General features: G+C 41.0%; 1 protein-coding gene across 2 annotated transcripts in view; it reads right to left on the bottom strand.

Moving 5' to 3' along the window:
• ASTN1 (astrotactin 1) overlaps positions 1–23,425 on the bottom strand; it is a 321,704-nt gene that overhangs the window by 143,461 nt on the left and 154,818 nt on the right. For both annotated transcript variants that reach the window (XM_025363659.1, XM_025363650.1), the window contains exon 8: positions 15,841–15,925. In XM_025363659.1, the coding sequence (XP_025219444.1) occupies positions 15,841–15,925 (85 nt within the window). The remainder of the gene's footprint in view (positions 1–15,840; positions 15,926–23,425) is intronic.

Raw genomic sequence — 23,425 nt, 5'->3', positions numbered from 1 at the left:
GAGCTACAATTGATTCACTAACAAGACAAAATCCCAAGCTAGGGGCATGGCCATTGATGGAGACTTCTCAAGGTTGGCACTGACGTCATCTTTGAGTTTTAGAAAAGCACGCACTCACTGGTTTAGAAAATGTATTAAATGCCTCTTCTGGTCCAGACAGGATGAAATCTTTGAGATGGACTAGATGGAAATATGCTCAATGATCATCAGTATATTTGATGATTTCATGTGGAACTGAACAAGCACAGCCAAGAAGTTTTGAGTAAAGGGTTTAGTTCAATCTTCAGGAAGATCTCTAAGTGAAGCAGGGCTTGAACTTGCTTTCTTTAACAATTTTGTCAGTGACTTCGAGAAGGTGACTAAAGGTGATACGGTTTGGCTGTGTCCCCACCCAAGTCTCATCTTGTAGTTCCCAAAATACACACATGTCATTATGGGGAGGGACCCAGTGGGAGGTAATTGAATCATGGGGGCAGTTTCCCCATATTGTTCTCGTGATAGTGAGTGGGTTCTTACAAGATCTGATGGTTTTATAAGTGTCTGGCATTTCCCCTGCTGGCACTTATTCTCTCTCCTGCCTCCGTGAAAAGGTGCCTTCCACCATGTTTGTAAGATTCCTGAGGCCTCCCAGCCATGTGGAACTCTGAGTCAATTAAGCCTCTTTTTGTATAAATTACCCATTCTCAGGTATCTCTTCACAGCAGCAAGAGAATGGACTAATATGAATGTATGTTAATTAAAATGGCAAATTACATAAAGAAGAAGGGATAGCTAATACATGAGATAACAAAGTCAAGATTCAAAGAATTTCAATGGGATAAAGCTAATATTTAATATGATTTTATATAAGATCTATACCAAGGTTAAGAAAACAATTGACTTCAGTCTTGAATACACTTTGCCTTTCTGACAACAGTTTCTGCGGAAAAGATCTTTAGTTGACCACAAACTTACTATAAGAAAACACCATGACTTTTCTCTTAAAGGTCCTAGCACAAGCTTAGCTTAGAATTCACTAATAGAAAATACAAGGAAAGAAACAGCCATGCCATATTTTACACAGTGATTTGAACAGTCCTGGGCAACACAGTCTAAAAGGCATAATGACAAACTAGGGACATGCAAAAGACAGCTAGTAGGATCTTTAAGAGACTCATAATACTTACAATCTAAAGAAAAGTTGAAGGAACAAGCTCTATTTATAAGAGAAGGGCCAATAGAGACATCATCCTATACACAATTATCTGAGACATTAGCACGTAGCCAGCCTGTATATAGTGGTCCTATTTGTTCACAGGTATCTATCCCACATTTTACAGTAGATGAGTATATTTTTCTAATGCACACAAAGGTACTATATATGCCAGTGGTCCTGAGCGTAGAAGTAGGAAATCAACATATTCTTTATTGCTCCAAAGGATGGAGCTGACCAAACAAATGGAAGTTACAGGAAAACATATTTTTGCTCAGTCTAAAGAACTATCTAAGAATCTGCATTACAACGATGGAATGAGTTGCCTCTTCAAAATAATGTAGCCCACATTACCAAGAGTGTTCAAGCAGTAGTTGGGCAGCCATCTGATGAAATGGCCGTAGGAGGGATTTCTACACTGGGTGGCAGATTGGATATTATGACCTTGAGGTGGGTTTCCACCTCTGTGTGTCTGGAATTGTCAGCGATTCAGCTGGTATTCCTACTCTTACTTCCTGAAATTAGGGAAGTGATTCACCACTCCATGAGAGAATCTAAAGATCCAATTAGGTTCAGAAAACAGAGGTCTGTCTATGATCTGCCCAAACAGCCCCCAGGCTTGGTAATACTGGAAAGGTGGTAGCTACTATTATTCTTAGGTATTGCTTATGAAAGACCATGGGAAGATGGACACATTTTTTGTTGTTGTTGTTGTTTAGCAAGTACTTCTGGAACATCCACTATTTTCCAGGCAGTGTACTAAGGTATGACAATACAATTTTACATAAGAGACATTGTTTCTGCCTTCATGGAATTTATGTTCTAGAGGTAGGTTACTCTAAACTCAACTGCCAAATTGACATGAAGGTTGACATCATTTGGTGAAAGTTCAAAGAAGATAAATGAGGCTGTGACCAACGCAAAGCATCATCAGTGTGAAGAGGCCATCACTTATTGAGTACCTACATACTTCATGTAATATTATTGAGTGCAAGTCATCTTATTTAGGTTTTTAAAATAATCTTTATAACAATTCTATGAAGTGGATACTATTATTCTCATTATTCTCATTTTTAAGAAATAAGACTCATAAAGGTTATGAGGTTAGCCAAAAACACAAGGCTTTTCAGAAGACGAAATGAGATTTGAATCCAAGTCCATCTGATTCCACGGTTGTGTTCTTCCCATTATGTTCTGCTGCCTCTCCTAAAGATACAAATGTGAGCAGGTGAACGTTAATCCTCTTAGAAGTGAGGTGTACATAATCTCTTGAATAGGATGAAATAGGTGGTTACTCCCACACCTGCAGGGTAGAATGTAGTGGGTACTATAACACCAGCATGCAAAGTACAATGGTTCACAATGGCATTGATGTTAATTCAACACATAGGTTTTTCCTAGTGTGGAATATGTCTCCACTTGTGACCATCCAACAACGGTGAGCACTTACTCCTTTCAAAGTCAGCCTTCTTATGTGGTTATACACTAGGGAGTCTCTAAGCATGGAAGACCATGCTTAGAACTGTGGTCTGGACAGCCCCATGAGAGACTTTCACCTATAGTGCTAATTGAGTTAATGCAATCTTAGGGCTTTGAACAACTATTTACAGCCTCACAGAAGTCTAGGGACCCTCTGACATCCAAGAGTCTTAAATCTAAAGGCCAACCCCAATTGGCAAGTCTGGTGTTGCCTATGTTTCTTCAAAATAACAATGCTAGTCTCAGTGTAGAAAACCACACAGAAAGGTTAACAAACCTGTTGAGAAGGGCCATAAAGGAAGGAAAAAGTGACCCCAATTGTTGAACTTCATTGTGGTTTAATGAAAAAAGCCTAGATGTTGGCGTCAGACAGTTCTGTTCACTAACTGTGATTCTGGTCAAGGTACTACCAACCCTTAAATAATAAAATGTGCCTCTCTCTCTCTCTCTCTCTCTCTCCATACACACACACACACACACACACACACACACATAATGAGAAAGGCACATTATATATTTATATATATATATATATATATATAAAATACATATACACACACACATATGAACAAATCAAGAGACAGAACAATACAATGTTATTTTGTTAACAAAAGTATGATATCTAAACAAATAAAACAAAAAGTCAGTATGAACACTCTCTAGGGAATGGTACTTTGGGTGGCTTGAATTTTCTTCTTTTTGCTGTTTTGTTTGTTTCTAGATTTTTTATCAATCACATGCATTCCTTTTGTAAAAAAAAATAGATAAAGTAGAAAATAAGATATGCAATGGTAAAATGTTTGCTCTTTATTTTTGAAATTACATAAAGTTTAAAACTTAGGAAAAATGGTTATAGTACGTGTGTTTGAACAAGAATCCATTGAACTGGCATAGGAAGAATAAACCTTAATATTATTTTTACTAGCATTGTTTTCACAGAAATTGTAGGTGAAATAAATATAATTAATTACTCACCTCTTTTCAAATATCCAGTTTGACCTCTATGCACACAAACTAGAAAATCTAAAGGAAATAGATTCCCGAAGACATACAACTCCTTTAGCTTGAATCAAGAAGGAATAGAAACCCTGAACAGACCAATAATAAGCAGTGAGATTAATTGGTAAAAAAAAAAAAAAAAAAAAATGGCCAAAGCAAACAAACAAACAAAAAAGCCCAGGGGCAGATGCAAATACATTCACAGCCAAATTCTACCAAATATGCAAAGTAGCATTGGTACCAATTCTACCGAAACTATTCCAAAAGACTGAGAAGGAGAGACTCCTCTCTAACTCATTCTATGAAGCCAGTATCACCTTGATGCCAGAGCCAGGAAGGGACATAACACACACACAAAAAACTGCAGATCAATCCTTACTGAATATAGATGCAAAAACCCCAATGAAATACTAGCAAACCAAATCCAACAGCACATTTAAAAAAAAAATCACCATGGTCGAGTGAGTTTCATCCTAGGGATGCAGAAATGGGTCAACATACACAAGTCAATAAATGTGAATCATCCCATAAACAGCATTTAAAAACAAAAGCCATATGAGCATCACAATAGATGCAGAAAAAAATTTGATAAAATCAGCAACTCTTTATGATAAAAACTCTGAAGAAAATAGGCATGGAAGAAACATACCTCAAAATAATAAAAGCCATATATGAAAACCCACAGCCAGGCTGGGTGCGGTGGCTCACGCCTGTAATCCCAGCACCTTGGGAGGCCGAGGTGGGCAGATCACCTGAAGTCGGAAGTTCGAGACCAGCCTGACCAACATGGTGAAACCCTGTCTCTACTAAAAATGCAAAACATTAGCCGCGTGTGGTGGCAGGCACCTGTAATTCCAGCTACTCTGGAGGCTGAGGCAGGAAAATTGCTTGAACTTGGGAGGCAGAGGTTGCAGTGAGCCGAGATCACCCCACTGCACTCCAGCCTGGGCAGCAAGAGTGAGACTCCATCTCAAAAAAAAAAAAAAAAAAAAAAAAAAAGGAAAAAAGAAAAGAAAAAAGGAAAAGAAAGGAAAACTCATGCCAACATCATACTGAAAAGGGAAAAGTTGAAAGCATTATGCCTAAGAACTGGAACAAGACAAGTATTCCCACTTTCCTCACTTCTATTCAACATAGTATGAGAAGTCCTAGCCAGGGCAATCTGGCAAGACAAAGAAAAAAAGGGCATCCAAATTAATTGGAAAAGAAGAAGTCAAGCCCTCTCTGTTTGATTATGATATTATCTTATTACCTAGAAAACCCTAAAACTTCCTCCAAGAGTCCTAGATCTGATAAATGAATTCAGTAAAGTCTAGGTTACACAATCAACATATACAAATTATTGGCACTGCTATAAACCAACAATGACCCAGCTGAGAATAAAATCAAGAACTTAATCTCTTTTACAATAGCTACAAAAAAAAAAAAAAAAAAAAACCACCTAGGAAAATACTTAACCAAGGAGGTGAAAGATCTCTACAGGGAGAACTCTATAAAACACTGCTGAAAGAAATCAGACATGACACAAGCAAATGGGAACACCCACTATGAGCATCAATTGGAAGAACCAATATCATGAAAATGACCACACTGCCCAAAGTAACCTACAGATTCAATGAAATTCCTACCAAAATATCAAGACCTTTTTTCACAGTTAGAAAAAACAATTCTAAAATTCATATGGAACAGCAGCAACAACAACAAAAGCCCGAATAGCCAAAGCAGTCCTAAGTAAAAATAACAAATCCTGATGCATCATATTACCTGATCTCAAATTATACAAGACTATGACAACCAAAGTAGCATGGTACTGGTATAAAAGCGTATATATATATATAAATCAATGGAACAGAATAGAGAACCCAGAAATAAAGCCAAATACTTACAACCATATGATCTTTGACAAAACATACAAAAACAAAAATCGAGGAAAGGACACCCTATTCAATAAATGGTGTTGGGAAAGCTGAATAGTCACATGCAGAAGAATTAAACGGGATCCCTATCCCTCACCATACATAAAAATTAACTTAAGATGGATGAAAGACTTAAATCTAAGATCTGAAGCCATGAAAATTCTAGCAGAAAACCTAGGGAAAACCCTCTGGACATTGGCCTAGACAAAGAATTTATGACTAAGACCCCAAAAGTAAATGCAACAAAACCAAAAACAAATCAATGGTACTTAACTAAACTAAAAAGCTTCTGCACAGCAAAAGAAACAACCATTTTATTTCATAATCAAGAGTAAACAGGCAACTTACAGAATGGGGAGAAAATATTTGCAAAATATGCATCTGCAAAGGACTAATATCCAAAATCTACAAGGAACTCAAATAAATCAGCAAGAAAAAAAAATCCCATTAAAAACTAGGCAAAGGACATGATTGACATACCTAAAAAAAAAAAAAAAAAAAAAAAATGACCAAACAAACATGAAAAAATGCTCAACAGTATTAATCATCAGGGAAATGTAAATTAAAACCACAATGAGATACCACTTTACCCCAACCAGAATGGCCATTATTAAAAAGTCAGAAAACAACAGATGTTGGCATGCATGTGGTGAAAAAGGAATGCTTATACACTGCTAGTGGGAATGTAAATTATAACAACCTCTATGGAAAGCAGCATGGAAATTTACCAAAGAATTAAAAGTAGACCTACCATTTGATGCAGCAATCCCACTATTGGGTATCTATCCAAAGGAAAAGTAGTCACTATATCAAAAAAACACCTGCATGTATATGTTTATCACAGCACAATTCACAATTGCAAAGACATGGAATTAATCTAAGTGCTCATCAACTGATGAATGAATAAAGAAAATGTTATATATATAAAATATATATTCATACATATATGTAATGTGTGTACACATATATATAAAACGTGTGTGTGTATATAGTAGTGTTCCATGGTGTGTGTGTGTGTGTATGTGTGTGTGTGTATGTGATGGGATTACAGGCGCCCGCCACCATGGCATCTGCCACCATGCCCAGCTAATTTTCTGTATTTTTAGTAGAAAGATGGGGTGTCACCATGTTGACCAGGCTGGTCTCAAACTCCTGACGTCAGGTGATCCACTCACCTCAGCCTCCCAAAGTGCTGGGATTACAAGCGTGAGTCACCGTGCCCTGCCTAATGACAGCAATTAATTAGCATTATGTGAGGGATTACTCCAAGCATTCAGTGACATTGAAGTTGTAATGCATTAAATATGGTGTTGAACGTGCAGGATGCTAGATGGTGTTCCTACAACTTCTTCTTATACACAGACTTACAGAGATGTTTATATTAAAGGAGTTTGACCTGAATGCTAGGCCCTGGGCTGCTGTCTTCTTTCCTCTAAAAATAGTTTGAAATTGAAGGTTTTAAATTAGTCATTAAGAATAACATACTCAAGGAAAAAGTTTTGAGAAAAATAATATATCACAACGATACTTTTAATGCTTATTTCTTTATATGTCACCCTATTTTGTGATTATAAAATCATACATGCTCATTGTTAAATTATGAGAGAGAATAAAAATATATACAGAATCGAGGTGGGGGGTAGTAAAAAGCAAGCATTTGATGCATAGAAAAAGAAATTGGGGAGAAATGGTAATGGCAGTTTTCTCTACACATGGGATAATGAATGTATTTTTTTCTATTGACTTAAAAAAAATAAAAATAAATAGCCAAAATCTCCAAAGCCAGGAAAAATAACAGCACTCTCAAACCTAGTATTTTTATACTGAAACCCAAGGAAGGTGAGTCTAGGGAGCATTCCTAGCGGAATGCCCATGCATGCAGTAGAATATATAAATGCAGGACACTATCTGGAAAGCATAGGCAAGACATAAAACATTCATTTCTATAAAATTGAAACAATTTATCTTCCATTCTTGAGCAGATGGGAGGGTAAATTGAGGTTGATTTTTTTTCACCCTGGTGGACATGTTGGAGGAAATATGAGTGTTCCTGCCTCTGGCACTGTTTAAAATAAGTCTCTTGGTACCGTGACTGGACTAGTCAGAGACAACGGCGTGACACAGCCTCCCCACTCCTCTGGGGGTAGGCAGCACACTGTAGGTGGACTCTTGTTGCCACGGGGAGGGGATGGGATGAAGATGGATCCCTCAGTCTTGGGGAAGTGGGATGCAGGGAAGCAGGCTGTCAACCGTAGACTGTCCACCTCGCATCTACAGCTGATCCCTGACTTTCAGAGTATTATATGCTCTTCACATTGTTCTCTCTTTTAAATCTTTATTTAGCCAACTGACTTGTCTCCAATACCCAGAGGTTACTATGAAGCTTGACTACCAGCTATGTGACCTTGGGAAAGTTACTTCACTTCTCTGGCTCCCTATTTCCCAATTAATAAAATGTGCTGGGGGCGGTGGCTCACGTTGGTAATCCTAGCACTTCGGGAGGCTGAGGCGGGAGGATCACCTGAGGTCGGGTGTTTGAGACCAGCCTGACCAACATGGAGAAACCCTGTCTCTACTAAAAATACAAAATGAGCCGGGCTTGGTGGCGCATGCCTGTAATCTCAGCTACTCAAGAGGCTGAGGCAGGAGAACCCCTTGAACCTGGGAGGTGGAGGTTGCGGTGAGCCAAGATCGCACCATTGCTCTCCAGCCTGGGCAACAAGAGTAAAATTCCATCTCAAAAAACAATAATAATAATAATAAAATGCAAAGATCTTTAAAACTGCACTTAGTCACTCGTCTACAAGCTCATTCTTATTTTCATCGGAAAAAGTTAATTCACTGATAAAAGGATGCCTTCTTGAGGTGTCTGGAGACTCCATGTCTTGCTTAAGAAGTGTTCTTATGTCTGGCTGTGCTTCAGAAACATCTGGGGGAGCTTGTCAAATGTAGGGATTCTGGGCTCTCTCCCAGATTTGTGAAATTTAAATCTCTGGGGGTAGACGTCTGAAATCAGATGATACTTAGGTAACTGCTCCATGAATCGGCATGCAGGAGTCACTCATTACGGCACATTTTGTTCTTGTATCATCCTGAGTAACCAAGAAGGTTACAATTGCCTCTAAGAGGAGAGCAAAGGGCGTCACTCAAAATGACCACAGATTCAGCACTAGCTCATCAAGGGCCTTTGTGTAAATCAGAAAAAAGTACCCATCTGGACAGATGCGCCCTTTGTCTCAGAGTTGGCTTGTTTTAGCAAGCATGGGTTGGGTTTTAGCCCTCCATTGCTGGAGAGATGTCCTCTTAGCCTGATGTCCTCTACAAAGAACAGTGTATCACTGTATTCAGCTGACTGACCACAAAGGTTTTGTGAAAAATCGGTCAAGTTAAATATGTTTTCACTTGAGAAAATCCCTGAGAAGGAGGTGCAGAGTTTCCCAAGCCAACTGGAGGGGACGATTCTGTTAAGTCTGTCTGTGGAGGAAATCCTGGTAGGTGGAGATTTACTTTCAAGCACTCAGTTCCTGCCGGAGGTTTTTTTGTTTGTTTGATTTTTGTTTTCTGTTTTTTGTTTTTTGTTTTTTTCCTTTTAAGGGATGATGTTTCTGCTAGAATCAGGTTTCAGCAGGCCATCTCTAGAGAGAAGAAACAGAACTTTAGGTTAAATTCCAAGAGCCCCTTTGGTCTGTTGGACACAGAAAAATGTAAGATTCCTAGGGGAAGAGGAGAAGATAAAGGTAAAACAGAGAGAAAGAGGGGAAGAGAGAGAGAGAGAGAGAGGAGGGTAACAGAGAGCAAGAGAGAGTGGGGAGAGAGGAAGAGTGAGAGGGAGAGGATGAGAGAGAGGCAGAGGAAGAGAGAGAGGGAGAGGAAGAGCAAAAGAGGGAGGAAGAGAGATAAGAAGGAGGAGGAGGAGAAGGAGGAGGAGGAGGTGGAGGAAGAGGAGAAGGAGGAGGAGGAGGAATAAAATAAATTGCTAAATGAATATGCTGGAAATCCTTATTAGCAATAAGTGATAATGATGAGAGAGGAGGAAGAATTAAAAGAGAGCTAATGGGAAGATAATCCCATTTGTAGATGGCAAGGCAATGACAGAAGCTGGGCACAGACAATGAAGTCTGGGCTGGAGGGCAGGAAAGGAGGGCACCCAGAGATAAAGAAGCAGCCACAGCCTGGCCAGCAAATCTTGTTTGAGGGGTTGGATGAAGGTGAACGGGACAGCAGTGACCTGGAAACCAGCAAAGGGGTGGGGGAAGTAACAATCAGATGATGAGTTAGAAATAGGCAAAGAGTCAGAAATTTCCTATGTCACAGCAGACTGTCTGACCCCACCTGAGTCACTTTGGAAAAGACTTTGGGCTGGTCAAAGAAACAAGACATGGCCCAAGACTTGGGCTTGGAATCAGAGCTACAGCTCAACAAGCCAGTCGCTGCCCTAAGATGGTCTAAGCATTTACACATTGATGACAGCTGAGAGGAGGTTCTTGCTCAGTTTTAGGTGGACAGGAGAAGTCAGGATTGATTTTGGATCTTTTTGAATAATTAGTGAAGGTTGGCCTCACCTCAGTCCTAGAACTCAGAGGCAAAGGTATCCTCTCTACCAGATATGGCCTTTGTCCTGTTAGTGGTCTCTAAGGAACTGTTAAGAATGACATCCTTCAGGCAGGACAAAATAAAATCACCTCCTGTCAAGGACATGTTTTGAGCAAGACAGAGGAGCTGAGGCCAGTCATGATGACACAGTCCTCATTCTTGGCTTCAAGTGGGAACTGGCTCCTATGGTTTGGGACATTTGCTCCTTATAAAGATATAGAATCCCTAAGCAGTCACTCCTGAGTGGGTGAGAAGTAGGAAGAAGCTGCAGAAATAGAAGGGGAGACAGTATGCACCTGGGACAATGGGAATGACATATTAAGGCAGCGTGGGCCATGTATGAGTGAGTGAATGTGTGTGTGCCTGTGTGCACCTACCTGGCATGTCATGGTAAGTGCATTGCCTCCAGAGCAGGCAGTATAAGGAAGAAGTACTCTGATGAGCAGGACCACTCCTGACAACTTCTAACACCTGGGAGAAACACCTGTTCATTTTCCACAGCAGGTCACTTCCCATCTCATGAATGATCACTCTGTCTCCATCCTTCAGCATTGAAATCCACTGATATTTTATATCTCTCTAGTGGGGAATCTCCTTGGTATTGCCCTCTGTATCTTAGATGCCAGAATAAGAAATCAGGCTATTATTTAATGGGAATCTTCAAATGCATGAATTTAACCTAATTGTGATATTCTGAAAATTGTATCTAGAGGCCCTTGGGTGTACTTTTAACTTAACAAAAAAACATGATTATAGTCTTTCATAATCATTTCCAAAGTAGCTACATAAATCTGTTTTTCCTCCTCTAATATTTTCATGTAAATCAATCTCTCCTGCCTCCTCCAACCTCATTTATTGTTTTCAATTCTCTTCTGTGAAAATTTTCCAATTTGTCCTTGTTGTCCTAGCAAACAAATATCAAACACAGACTTTAATAGTCCCTGGCTGTGTCTATGCAGCCACAGGGATGGCAGCCCGAGGAGTTATTCAGTGAATTCATACAGGGGAGACAGAAGACAAGGTAAGCCACTGTGCAGGGGTAAGACCTGTCCACCCTGGGTCCTGTGCCTGGCAGCAGGGTCACAAGGGATGTTGTGGCAGGGAATGACTGATTTTGTTGCCAACCTCAAAGACCAAGGCTGTAACCTCAAACATTCCATGTTCTTTTAATAACCCATTAGAAATCTGTCATCTGTGACTTTGTTTAAATCTTTCTGAAGCTATTTTTACTCTTAGTGAATAGGACCTTCTTGTGCACTGAATTCAATGATCTTGTAATCTGCCACCTGGACCCTGTCACCTGGCTGAGCTGGAGTGACTAGCTTCACCACTAAGACCAACACACAAATGTTTCAACCTGCCTCATTTCTCCCTGAGCAATTGTGGCAGAACTGGAGTCACCAGGAAATGACTGCAACCTCCTCGATTCACATGCTTTCTGCATATGGTCTCCAATTTTCTGTCATTCTTGGTTGTTTGGTCTTGACTTTTATCTACAGGATAATTTTAGGACTATGTTTTACTGAGATAATCCAGATAAATGAAAGTCTAGATAACCCCAAGAGGTTTTGCGTTTGTTTCTTTGCTTTTTAGGATCATTTAAATTTAATATGAAAGGTTCCAAAAAAGTAATGTGTAGTGAGAGTACACCTGGAACGCCTCCCTCCCTCCTGCTAGTGGGTCTAGGGTCCTGTGCACTGGAGCTGCAATGTCCACAGCCTTAGTAAACAAGACCTCTTTCCTACCTAGTCTTTTGCCACCTTACCAGCCTCTTGTCCTCTCTCTGTAAAGTGAATTTTTATGCTACATTGAGCTTTTAATTTACCATTCCTGAAAAAACCATGTTTCTCATGTCTCCATACCTTTCTACATTCTGGTTCCCTTTGCTTAGAATGGCCTTTGTTATCTGGCAAGTAGAACAGTTCACAATCCAAATTCTCCATGAAACCCTATTCCATATTCTTTGACCTCACATAACTCACCCCTTAAACTTCAATCCCACAGACTTTTGCTCACACCTTTATTTTAATAAGTCTTAGATTTCATTGCAATTACTTGTTACTTTTTCAACTATCTACGTAGACTGTTAGCTCTTCCATAGCAGGAACCACGTCTTCTTCTATAAACAACAACCTAGCATACCTTGGACCACAATAGGTAATGGGGCGAGTATCTGTTGAAAACACAAATGAGTAGGAGAATAAATGATGGAGCAGTGAGAGAATTACTATAAACAAACTGGCTTCCTGTCATGCACATACACACACACACATACCATACAATCACACATATACCACATGTGCACATATACAACACAGGCACCACTCACACTCACACACACACCACATACACACACATGCACACACAAACACACACACACATATGCACATTCAGGACCAGGTAACTAGAACAAGGCAGAGGCTGTGTAAAGTTGCAGGTGCCATTCCTCTGCCTCAAAAAAAATAATCAATTTGTAACTTCTTGTATTAGTGTCCTTGATCAATTTTCTTCCTTGTCTGAAAGTCATAAAGACTTATTTTTACTTTTCTCCTGGTACATTTGACCTTGATATTTCACTAAAGAATTTGTTTTAACTATTACTGGCCTAGGATTTGGTTGTTCTACTTCAAAGGAATCTTCAGCTATTTTAATATATGTAATATAAGAATGTGAAGTGAAAAACATTCACACATGGGCTGCTTACCTCCACTTCAGAAGAATTAAATAAAATATTCAGGAAAATCAGACATACCATTGATTTTTCCATAATACCTCAATACGTATCACTAGTTGGCAATCTGTCAGGCAGTTTTCAATTCTAGTGACAGTCTTCATGTTCAAACCAATTTCGATTACTTTTTTGAGAATCATTTAAAGAAACATGGCATTGGATCCCTGATTTAAATCAAGATGTATGGCATTTTATACTTTTCACTTACCTTGTCATTTTATGAGGAAAAATACAGTCATTTGTCTGGCACTTTTTAAAATACTGTGTACATATAAACTCACACTGCTTATCACTCCTGGTTCCATTATCCTCAAGGTAGTCACTTTTTTCCTCCTCCTAACAGTTGCTCCATTATTTTATTAGTGTCCAAAATGAGACCTCATAGACAGTGATGATCATAGAATAATGGAAATTAAAGATGGAAATGACAGATTAGGTCTTCTTGTCTATTTCCTGGGGCTAATGTTCCTGTCAGTCTATAACTCACTGCTTTAGCCTGTCTTGTTTTCAATGACACTTATGCTGGGACCTCAACCATTTCCCTTGAGGCTCTTGTCTACATCCTAAGACTGTCTCTACATACAGCCAGAGGGAACGATGAAGGCTTATGCAATTATCAAGTGAAGTCAGGCCCATCCTCACATGATCTGTCTACAAGGCTAGGGATGTGGAGGCTTGAGCGATTAGCCACCAAATCCAATCACTACAGCCAGCCAGCCTGGATCACTCAGAGCAGAAGTGAAATATTTTGTCATTGTTTTCTCCAGCAGCAAGTCAGCAGCTAAGAGACAGAGATTGGTTATCCATCAGTTTTTACACTATTTTAATTAGTAAGAACCACAGTCCAGTGTGATTCTTAGCCATCCCATAAGCTAAAATTTTGGATCCCCAGAAACTATGCAAACATTTCAGAGGCGAAGACGGTAAGGGGACTCCATAGAATTTAAATAGCCAGTAGTATTATTCGCTCATATCCCACTGCACATCTGTCAGCCAAACCTCCTGCCCTTCTCCCCAATCTTTCAATAACAGGCTGCCTCATATGTAGCTGCCCTTTTACAAACACCTTCCTCTAAATTTTGTGGGTTCTCTCTGTGATATGACCTCAAATTCTGCCCAAACTGAGCAATCCTTCATTTTCACGAACAGAAAAATTTCATGGCATTTTGATTTCCCCAAGTTTTCTGACCTGTGACTCAGATTTCCTTTCTCTAACTTCATTCTCTCTTGTCCTTATCCCTCAACTTCAACCCGTTCCAGAACATTTGCCCTCCCCTAACATCTATGGGCATCTATCATGCCTTGACTTAGTCATCAGCTAGCTAAGTTCTCAGAGTTGAGTTCTTCTATCCCTTTATCATAAATCACTCCCTTGGGCTCTTCAATCATTTTTATTGCTCTTCTCCAAACACTCACCCATTTGTCACCATATTTATTGCTTTGAGAGTCCAGAACTACATTCAATATTCTAGGTTTGGTCTCATCAGAATCACATGGAAGGGGTAGATCATTGACCTCAGGGACATGAGTCCTCCATGGCAATGTCTGAAATGACATTGGTTCCTTTTTTCCACCTGTCAAGCTGCAAACACATATCTAATTTGCAGTCCAAGGAACCATTCTGAGATGGCTTTTGCCTTGATTTCTTTCTAGTTTTTCCTGTTCCACTGATTACTATTATTAGTTTATTCGTTCACATTTATTGATCCCCTTCTCCTCCCACCCTCCTTCAGGACCCAGCCAATGCAGAAAGTAAACTCTCAACATCTAAAGGAAAGTAGAAAGTCGCTTTTAAAAAGTAATAGAGGGAAGGGCACAGTGGCTTATGCTAGTAATCCTAGCACTTTGGGAGACTGAGGTAGGAGGATGGCTTGAGGTCAGGAGTTGGATGTTACTGTGAGCTATTATCATGCCACTACACTCCAGCCTGGGCAACAAAGCAGGACAATGTCTCAATTAAAAAACAAAAAGGCAATAGAAAGTGAATAATGGGGATGCTTGTATAATGTGAGTGTACTTAATGCCACTGAATTGTATACTTAAAAATGGTTAAATGATACATTGTATGTTATATATTTTTTATCCCAATAACAACATTCAAAATGTAAAAAATGAAAACAAAAAAGGAATACACTACTGGCTAACACGGTGAAACTCTGTCTCTACTAAAAATACAAAAAAATAGCCGGGGGTGGTGGTGGACACCTGTAGTCCCAGCTACTCGGGAGGCTGAGGCAGGAGAATGGCGTCAACCTGGCAGGCAGAGCTTGCAGTGAGCCAAGATCACGCCACTGCACTCCAGCCTGGGCAACAGAGTAAGACTCCATCTCAAAAAAAAAAAAAAAAGGAATACACAAGGTAACTACTTTGTCCCACTCGTGTGTGTCTAGGGGAAAACAAGTCTCATTGAGAAATGGTAATTGGGGATCAGGGAAAAATACTCTCTTATTCAACACAGAGTACTTCCTGAGTCTCTGTATGTCACCCCTGCTGACAGTCCTGGTGAAAACAAATTTCCACTCATGTCAGTCTTGCAAAGCTCATCGGGCTCTGGGAGAGCTACATTGGAGTCTCTGTGGCTTCATGTGTCTCCAACAAAATTATCAGCTAAATTCTGCCTGTGGAATCCTCATGGCTGGCGGCAGTGTGAAAAGGAAGAGAGGGACAGCTTGATTTTCAGATCCCAGCTGGAAGCCGCAGGGCTGCGAGTCAGAGGCATCATCCCTTGACTCGTAAATGGAGAAAAAGATGATATGGACGTCACTGGAATGGTATAAATATGGAAAGGCATAGTGACATTTTTACCCACTTGCTGTTCAGAATATACCCACCCTTTAGCTCTATTCCTCTCCATGCAGTTGCTCCACGTCATGTCTGTGTAAGGAGCAGTGACATGTGGGAACCAGCTAAGTCGTCATGCCTTCACTTACCCCTGGTTTGTCCCCCATTCGTTCCGAATGCAAAGGTGCTTATGTACTGGATCCTTCATGTAGCCTTCGTAGCAGAGGCATTCCCCTTAGAAGCAGGGTAAGGAGGAAGAAAGAGAAACATGAAGGAATTGATTAACATGTCTGTGTTTGTAAAAATTAACATGAAATAGTCAGGGTAAACTCTTACTCTAATATTAGCATGAGTGACACAGTAAGTTCCATTATGTCATATACTCCCATCTCCACCACTCACATGAATGGATACTCCCACCAATCTTTCCATTCTCCAGTGTGTGATACTTTTCATAAAAGAGGAATCTAATATTTAGAAAGCACCTATTATATGTGTTCTGTAAGCACAAAGACCAACAATCCTTTGAGGAAAATGACTTTTTCATCTTTATTTTCTCAATTCCCAGTATACTACAAGGCACATACTAGATGAATAATAATGTTTAAAGACTGCATAAGTGAATGATTTCACCAAATATTTCTAGGAATCTTGGAAAGTAAGTATTATTGGCTATGTTATGCTAATGGGAAAAATAGGCTTGAGAAAATTGAAGGCTTGTAGACAGCTTGTGAGTGGCAGAGTTAATGTTTGAGCCTATGTCCGTCTGACTCCAGACCTTTTTCTCCCACCATGCCAGGCTGCTAGCTCATAGAACAACTACTATATGCACAGGAGACCTCTTACAATGGTTTTAGAGGAACTCTGCATTTTAGCTTTTAAGTAAAAATAATTAATTATCTGGGAGTGGGTCACCAGAAGAATCATCTATAATTCCACATTTGTTTAGGATATCACTATGTTTCATTATAATTTGTTATTCCATTAGTATACCAAGGGATCCATAAGCCTTCTGGAATTTCATGCAAAACTGTACATGTGCGTATATGCATGTTTTTTTGAGGCAGGGTCCCATAACATTCATCTGATTTAGCAAATCCACGATCCCCAAAAGATTAAGAATCATTGCTCTATTCACTACTGATTTTGAAGAAAATTTTTGCTGCTTCATTATATTGATAATTCTTTATGCAATGACATGTAGCCCAAAGTACTGAGGCCAGTTATACTACAACACTAGTTCCTACTATTTAAATGTCTGCTTGTTTAATTTATAACTTGTGAAAGAGCAAAGTGTGACTTTCTGAAATTTGTAAATAACAAAAGTGCCATGTCCTAGTGAAATGATGGGTATACCATTTCTTTATCTCTCCAGAAAGAAACACTTTAAGATGATATAAATAGAATAATAGCTTTGAGTGCTATTTTCTCTTTCTGAAGATAAAACCCAGTAAAAACGAAGTGAAGGGGCCTTACAGTTAAGGGAGAAGGTATTGGATAGGGCCTGAGCAAGAGCTTTTTTTAGCATCTTAGCTTAGCCATTCGTTTCAAGATTGACCTACAAGCGGCTGTCCATCAGAGCCTCACTACCAGGTCACACCATTTTTGTCCCCCACAGCTGTTCAGCTCAATGTGCTGAGAAGTAGAGTGAAAACCTCCTCATTTAAAAAAAAAAAAACAACAAAAACCCACAGGGAGTATTTGATCAGGACATTGCCTCCTGCATGGTGATTTCTGGCTTCCACATGGGCTGGATCCACAGTAGGTTCAAGTTTATTGGCTTCAGTGGTACTGAGCTATATCTAGAAATGGTCAGGGAGCTCTGAGCCAAAAATAGAAAAACACAGCTTGAAATTAGGTGGCTGATGAGGCCAGGCACGGTGGCTCACGCCTGTAATCCCAGCACTTTGCAAGGCCGAGACGGGTGGATCACAAGGTCAAGAGATCGAGACCATCCTGGCTAACATGGTGAAACCCCATCTCTACTAAAAATGAGACCAAAAAAAATTAGATGGGAGTAGTGGTGGGCGCCTGTAGTCCCAGCTACTTGGGAGGCTGAGGCAGGAGAATGGCATGAACCTGGGAGGTGGAGCTTGCAGTTAGCTGAGATCACGCCACTGCACTCCAGCCTGGGCGACAGATTGAGACTCTGTCTCGGGGGGGAAAAAAGAAAAGAAATTAGGTGGCTGATGATAAGGTTTGTGGATGAAGGCTGTTTGTCTGATAACAGGAAAGATAAAGAAGGCAATTACTGGGGAGGGCAAAAGAAGAGAGTACCAGGAGCCTGGCTTCATTGAGAAGGCTTCACACCTTCTCAATTCCAAAAAAAGCATGGATGCTAGCCTATAAGCTATACAGGGCAGAAACAAGGAATGAGGTTGGTCTTCCCCCATATGAATAGGTCTTTGACAAATACTGTGCAGTAGAAAATAAATTAATTAAAGGATGTGCCCTATATTTGCAGATATTTACACCCCACCCCCAAGATGCAGATAGGTAAGCCAATTAATAGGTCAAGGTCTCAAATATACGTTTCCTTTTGCGAAAGATACTCTCCCAGTTGTCTTTGTGTGGACAATTAGCCATGGGCATGATATTTAGAAGCAGGAAGTAACCTTAGGAGTTTGTCAAAGCTGTCACTCTGACTCTTAGAATGGTCTTGGCTAGCTGCCTTGCCTAGAATTAGGGATTGACAAAAATGGGAGTTCTCTTCCTCATTTGATACCTAGTTACCACAAAACATGTAAAAATAAATGCAGTAACAACTCAGAGTTCAAGCCGAGCCTTATTTTCCTAATGATGGCAATACCTACCATTTGTATAGCACATTTACCTTCTCAAATTGCCTTCGTAGTCATTATCTCCTTATGAGGCTTCCGTCACTCATTACAATGTGGGGGCATACTGCCGACAACCAATAAAGCTTTCCTCCACATAATGTCAGACACAGTCCAAAGTCCAAAAAACAGAGAAATTTTCAAACACATCAGGCTAGATTTTGAGGATCTCCAAAATTTGCCTCTCACAGGATCCTCATTTCTGGAACCCACCAAGTGTCCCTCGTCTGTATTCCTCCACAAAACCAGTTTGGCCATCTCCAACGAAAGGATTTCAGACTTGATGGGGGAAGTTGCTATGGCAACCAACTGCTAAATCTTCACTTTAAGAGGGGTTTCGTGAAAGCACAGGCTCCGACTGTTAGCTGTGAATTTTAAAGACCCCACAAGGGTGTTGGATGCCCTCATAAGCTAGAAGTGTTACAGTCTCCGCATCTGCTGTGACAGATGGCGGGAACGCATGAGGCGCTGACTCCATGGTGGTGTACATAGGACTCCAACGGAGAGACGTGTCATGGTACGGAGGAGAGCCCAGCCAGATAGAGTGTGCCCTGCAGGAGCACTCAGGCAACCACACTGCCAAAGAGAAGAGGCCCTGAAAGGTGGTCGTGCAGGGTCTGGAGACAGCTGCACTTGATCTGTGCTTGGTACCCTAACAGTACATGCCTGGAGGTACCTTGGATGATGGACAGTGCCTTTGGGCACTTCCCATTCTACAGCTGAAGGACTGAGGCACAAATCTCATTCAAAGATTGAGGAAAAACCTTGATGCTAGGGGTCCTCAGACATGGCTGGACTCACCATAAGTTCTCCATGAGGAAAATGCAGATCAAGGCCAAATGCCCTCAGCCGCTTCTATGCTTCATGTAGGGGTTGACTTTTATGAAATGAAATTGGGTGTGCTCCTTCTAAAAAGGGAAATATTTGTAAGATATCTGACTTGGGTAGTATCTCATTGTTTGGTCTCCCTTCCCAGCGGAGACATCAGAAAAGAGGCAAGTCCAGGGTCAAATAGCCCCAAGCAACTCTGGGAGGCGAGTCAGAGGGAAGTGTGCCAAAAGAACATCCTAAAGGAATGTGCTTTAATGGAGTCACAGAACGGAGTGTAGAACGCGTGGGCAATCTGGGTATCAGGAACAAAATCGAGACTGAGCTACCCTGCCAAATTAGGTAAAAAGCAAACCACCAACCAACAAACAAAAACAGGGAAGGTTAGAGAGAGAGGCAGTGGTTCAGAGCAAGCAAAGAAGAGGGCAGCTGGTTTGAGCCTGGGAAGTGGGTCGGATGCCCCTCAACAGGTTTACACATTTCCACATGGTTGGGTCTGGCCTATGGAAAGACCTGGGACAGAAGAGATTTCAGTGAACATCTTGGATAAAGATTAAAATTTAATTTAGCTGGGAAGCCTATGCTCCTTGCAGAACCATAAAAGCTATGTATCTTGAAAAGGGCAATGAGGGTCTGTGGCCAGGATTGATGGGGGCTGTGAAATAAAGCAGGTGGGTGAAGCCTCCAGGGCTGTCCATATGGCAGAACCAAGGCCAGGGAGAGAGGAAAGAGAAAGGCCACTGAAACCAGGTAGTCTGTGTCTCCATCAAAAAAAAAAAAAAAAAAAACAAAACCAAAACAATCAAACAAACATACAACCATAACAAAAAACCCTTGCAAAGTGCAGGGAAAGTCAACCTCTGGCTGCATCCGGGGAGCATCAAGCCATGCAGCCCTAGTGCTTTGCTGTTAGCCCCACTTAACCAGAGGCACACCTGGGGTTACAAACCTGGGGACATGTGGGAGAGAATGTCAGAGTGCAGTTGGCAAAGGGGGCTAATGGCAAAGCATCAGGGGGCTGGGGCTCTGCTGCAGTCACACAGAAGTGAAACAATTCTAAACCTTCTGCCTTAGTTCCTTTCCTGCAGCTTGAGCAGTGGGAACAGGTTTGAATAATGGTCAGGAGTGTGAGTTCTGAGTCAGGCAGCCTGAGTTTGAAGTCCAGCTAGGTCATTAAACTAGGTAAGTGATCTTGGGCAGATAAGTCAACAACTCTGTAAAATGAGGATAAGAGTACCATCTACTTCATGGTGTTACAGTGAAGCTCCAATTCCATAAGCTAAGTAAAACACAATGCTTGACACATAGTGAGCTCTCAAACATCACCTATCCTTATTTTTACCGAAAACCATTTTTTTTCTAGGCATTTCCCACCAGTCTCAGCTGACCTGGAAGGGCACACAGTAGGCTTTCTGAAATTGTCAATGCAATGAACCTAACTCACATGCATGCTGAATTACCAGACAGCTAAATGATAGGAACATAAATTGTCATAGAATGAGAATGGTTAGAAGAGGTCACAGTGCTCAGCAGAAGACTGGGAATGGCGGGCATACCTTGGGGTACCAGCCTACCATTTCTCAAGTGCATCCAAGTTCAAATTGGAAAGACTTTGGGCACTTGATGATCTTAAGAGCATTTGCTAGTGCTTAGTATATCCCATGCATTGGGCTGAGTGCTCTAGGTACATTACATCCCTCCCAGGTAGCATGTTGCTAGAATAGAAATACAGAGGGAGGCTGGAATGAAAAACAGATCAGCAAGTTTTCTCCAGCTCCAGTTCTTCCATAGATTCCTGATACATCTTTAAAAGGTCTATAAATTGCACAAGAAAGATATAAAGAGGGAGCAAAACAATGTTTTTTCTATCTTTATCTTTTCTTTTTATTCTATTTATTTATTTCTTTGAGACAGGGTCTCATTCTGTCACTCTGGCTGGAGTACAACGGTCCAATCTCTGCTCACTGCAGCCTCGACCTCCCAGACTCATGCAATCCTTTTGCCTCAGCCTCCCAAGTAGCTAGAACTACAGGTGTTGCACCACCCACCATGCCTGTTTAATTTTTTGTATTTTTATTAGAGACGGGGTGTATGTCATGTTGTCCAGGCTGATCTCGAATTCCTGAGCTCAACCAATCTGCCTCCCTCAGCCTCCCAAAGTGCTGAGATTATAGGTGTGAGCCGCCACACCCAGCCTGTCTTTGTCTTTTCTCTCCTGCCTTAGTGTATAAGTTTTCTATTGCTACAGTAAAAGTATACCACAAACAAAGTAGTTTAAAACAACATAAATTTATTATCTTACCAGAATTTTAACATGAGTTTCACTTGGCTAAAATCAAGGTGTCTATAGAGCTATGTGGTCTTCTGGAGTCACCCGGGAGAATATATTTTCTGTATTCTTGCCTTTTCCAGTTTCTAGAGGCTGCTGACATTCCTCGGCTCATGCTTCCTTCCTCCATTCTCAAAGTCTGTAATGGCTGCTTGAGTCCTCACATCACACCACTCTGACCTCCTCTTCTACCTCCCTATTTCACTTTTAAGAATACTTGTGATTACATTGTGACCACTCAGATAATCTTCCCCCAAAATCTCCGTTTTAAAGCTAGTTGGTTAGCAACCTCTATTAAATATGCATCACTAATTCTCCTTTGCCATGTAGCATGACACATTCGTAGGTCCTGGAGATGAGAATGTGGACAATTTTGGGAGTGCATTATTGTGTCTCTCACGCCTGGTGTTCTGGAGCATGGTGCAGGTGACAGGTAAACAGAGACTCCCTCGGGGACGCTTTTAGGAAGGATGCCTGAGGAGAGCTCCAGGCACCAGGAGGCTGCTCCTTTGCAGTGACTGAGCATCTGTGTTTGTGTGTTTGTGTGTGTGTGTGTGTGTGTGTGTAAAAGTACACAAGTGCACTGCACAGCTCCATGCATCCATATGGGCAGACCCCTCAGTATGGCTGGGAAAGCACATGTCCCAACACTATGACATTTCCAAGTAAGCTAGCTAGAGGATTTCAAAAATAACGTCGACTTGACTTGAAGCCAATTCCCACACTCAGCTCTTGGGAGAAAGGCTCTGGGATGGAGTGTGGGAGGCGATAAAGTTTCTTACTGATGAGTGTGTGGGATGACCACATCACCAATGCTTTCCAATTCCAGCATTCATGAAAAGGAGAGTCTTCGCAGTATTGTTTCTCAGCTGCTACCCAAAATGAAGATGCTGCACCTTAGTTTTGTCTTGGGGTTTGGGATCTTATTTTTAGTCTTCCTCTGTGTCTTTCCAATTGGAAATTCATTCATTGTCACAGATACTGAGAAGCCATTAGCAGGGGAGGGGCTTCCCAAAGTCATTTTCAGCAAGAATTAGAAATGAGACATCTGGAAGGGACTGAAGAGTTGATGGGAGGGCTTTGCTGTAGACAAGCAGCTTCCTGGTGCACAGAACAGTAATGCTTAGTAATGGTTGTTGTTTAAATAGTTTTGAATGACAAATATGTTGGATCTGACATGTCTGGGGAAATTAAGCAACCTTTATAAGCCCACCTTTGCAGATTTCATGATAAATAAAACACAGACTCTGCTTTAGGTAGCTGTGGGACTTTGGGCAAATCATGTAACTTCTTTTTTTTTTTTTTTTTTTTTTTTTTTTGAGGCGGAGTCTCGCTCTGTCGCCCAGGCTGGAGTGCAGTGGCACGATCTCGGCTCACTGCAAGCTCCGCCTCCCGGGTTCCCGCCATTCTCCTGCCTCAGCCTCCCAAGTAGCTGGGACTACAGGCGCCGCCACCACGCCCGGCTAATTTTTTTGTATTTTTAGTAGAGACGGGGTTTCATTGTGTTAGCCAGGATGGTCTCGATCTCCTGACCTCGTGATCCACCCGTCTCGGCCTCCCAAAGTGCTGGGATTACAGGCTTGAGCCACCGCGCCCGGCGTAACTTCTTAAAGAATTCAAATGTGAATGTAAAGCATAGAGGCAGTTTATCATTGAGACCCCTCCAATCATAAAGCACCAATCTCTTGTTTTCACATGTAACTGAAGGTGCTTCCTTTTCTTTAAAATCCGAGTAGGAGC

This window comes from Theropithecus gelada, chromosome 1 (assembly GCF_003255815.1).
Source record: "Theropithecus gelada isolate Dixy chromosome 1, Tgel_1.0, whole genome shotgun sequence".
NCBI lineage: Eukaryota > Metazoa > Chordata > Mammalia > Primates > Cercopithecidae > Theropithecus > Theropithecus gelada.
The sequence above is the reverse complement of the archived record's forward strand: the minus strand, read 5'-3'. Positions and strand labels throughout refer to the sequence as shown.